A 2,696-nucleotide genomic window follows, 5' to 3' on the forward strand; every position below is an offset into this window, starting at 1 on the left:
ACATCTTCAACCACAAATCACGCACAAAAAATCGGAGTTAACTTCAAGGCCCGAACTTCAGTTTGTAAAGTTAAAAGAAAAATTATGCATACTGTCGATCATAATGCTTTATCCCTGCAAATGCTACGTGATGTTGCTAAAGCTGGTACTGGATAGTAATGTAGATCAGGATCCAACAGCTCGCTTCAAGTCGCGACTTCGAGATGACCTCATTCCCCATTTCTCTATCAGCACCATACCCACACAATACCACCATGGCGTCTGACACGGCTGAAACAATCGTCAGCGTCCTCGCGACCATCGCTACAGCCTGTATCTTCCTTAGTATGGTGCCTGGAATTTGGGCAGCGCACAAGAAGCGAAGTGTGGCAGGCGTTAACTACTACCCACTTGCAATGATGTATGCCCAGTCCGCTGGTTGGGTTATCTACTCTTGGGCTGATCACTCATTTTTCCCCGTCGGAGCCATCAACTGTCTCGGCGTGATACTCGGTGCAATCTTCTCGGGCGTCTGTATCGTGCACGAGAAGGAATTCCGCGTGCGCTACTTAGCATTCTTCGTTCTCGTCTTCACCATAACGGTCGCTTTGGTGTTGTACCGATTTCTGAGCTCTCAAGACGACGACGATATCGCCAAAGTGCTAGGCTGTTGTGCAGATGTCCTAGCTATTACCATGTTTGGGGCTCCATTGTTGCAGCTTGGAGAAGTCGTCAAGACGAAGAATTCCGAGGTCATTGCAGCCCCCATGGCTATCTCTGGTGCCATTAACGGTGTACTTTGGTCAATTTACGGAGTCATGGAAACCGATTACTATGTAATCGTGCCGAATACCATCAGTGGGTGTTTGTGTTTTGTCCAAGTTTTTCTAATCGTCATTTTTCCACGGAAAAGCAGCGACGACAAAACGCACAAGCTTTTGGAGAACGGTTCTGTTAGCGATGTACAAGCTGCGTAAGAAGAGCTGTAAGCGGTTAAACCCGCCACAATTTTGCCCAAAGTTTCTGGTGAGGCTTTAGTAAGACAAGCATATAAATCTATATGCGCACTTTTAAGATCTCAGTAAATAACAAATATTGTGACGGGCTCAGAAAAAAACAAACAACTGTAATATGCTAAATTTAAGATGTTTGGGCTACCATTTTGCATTCGATAAATAATTTGTCGCTTCAAAAGGAGAAAAAAACTGGAGTATTCTAAGTTTAGTAGCTGGCCTACTACTTTGCATTTGAGAAATACTGGATGAATGCGCACTCCCGGCTCACTCAACTTACTAAATAAATTTAATGTCTTAATCGCAAACCTTGTATCCTCTTCTCTCAGTTACCTCCTGGTTTCGTTCGTATTAGCAGCATCACCACACTAACGATTCCATTGAATGCACGGCATGGGCAACGTTGTATTTCGAGCAGCAGAAGCCGTTGAACAAGAAGCAAAGACTGAGCACAAAGTTACGACCGGTGGTGATTGGAGCGTGTCTTCCTGTCTTTGGACGAATTGTAGTGGCGCCAATCATGTTAGCGGTAATATTTGCTTACATAGACTATCTTACGACTGGTACTTTCTTCATTGAAGCGAAGGAGAGTTACTTTGCCTTCAACGAGATGGATTCAGTCAAGACTGGAGGTAGTGGACCGTGTCACATACGCTGCCGTAGAACTCTATTACAGGCCAGTGCTGTCAACCACGAGGCTCTAACCGATGTTTGAAAGTTTGTTTACTGAAACAACATGGGATTACAGTATATTGAGTGACGAAATTCTAGCTTTCGGGGATGCGCTTGAAGCTAGTGGCGCTATCTGTACTGGAGGCGTGAACGAGTGGGGATCTCCGAATATCGTTATCACGGGTACAGGTGAAGAAATCCTCAAGGTGATTAGCATCTTACCACTTTCAGTGGCTCCACAGATGATCACAGAACTCAAGAAAGAAATTGAGCAGAAAGGAAAAAGCGAGACATCGTGGGCCATTATGGTTATAATTCATCTGTTCCAATTCCAGATCGCCAAGAACAGCCTCAATTGCTCGTCTATTCCAGCCGCCACCTTCAACGTCTTCCCAACCTATACTGAATGTCGACCAGAGATGACAAACGACAGCATTATTGGTACTAAACTAGCGTTGGCAACAGGAGGTGAGGATCTACTCGCGGTCGTTCTAGAATTGATAAAACAGTTTCCGTATGAATTTAAATGCTGCTTAACCGTAGTATCAGGGGCAATGCCAGCTCACAATACAGTCGGGTGCGGAATTTTATCAAGCAATTCTCAGATGGAAACCAAGCAGTTAGATTTTTCGGGCGTTTCTCAAGCAAGTGAAAACAATTATAGAACAGCAGTCAGAGCAAAGCCATCTTATATTGATGACATTCTTGTGACGGCGAGATCGTGGGACGAGCTGTGTGAGAAGGTAGACAAGCTCCTGGACGTGTGTGGTGAGTGGAATTTGTCCATCAGCGTGGCGAAAAGTGTCTGGGGACGGCGCAAGGTCGACTATCTTGGCCATTGTGTTTCCGCAGACGGACTTGAAGCCAAACCGAAGGGTCGAATTTCACGTGCTGAATGACCCAAATTTTGGGCATTTTGTGTTTCATCAACCACCTGAGTTTCTTGATGTACGCATAGTCAACCACTCCAGCGGCGCATATAAGCGCTTCAGAGGCAATAGCAACGGACACTCGCTCCATCATCTCTCCACG

The 2,696-nt window shown here is 45.5% G+C and overlaps 1 protein-coding gene across 1 annotated transcript; it reads left to right on the forward strand.

The window, feature by feature from the left end:
- Window positions 1-254: 254 nt before the first annotated feature.
- PPTG_19814 (hypothetical protein) lies at window positions 255-956 on the forward strand (the record flags this gene model as incomplete). Its single annotated transcript, XM_008918375.1, has 1 exon — window positions 255-956. The coding sequence occupies one exon, from the start codon at window positions 255-257 to the stop codon at window positions 954-956; it is 702 nt and encodes a 233-aa protein (XP_008916623.1).
- Between the last annotated feature and the right edge of the window lie 1,740 nt (window positions 957-2,696).

This window comes from Phytophthora parasitica, assembly GCF_000247585.1.
Source record: "Phytophthora parasitica INRA-310 unplaced genomic scaffold supercont2.195, whole genome shotgun sequence".
NCBI classification, from domain to species: Eukaryota; Oomycota; class Peronosporomycetes; order Peronosporales; family Peronosporaceae; genus Phytophthora; species Phytophthora nicotianae.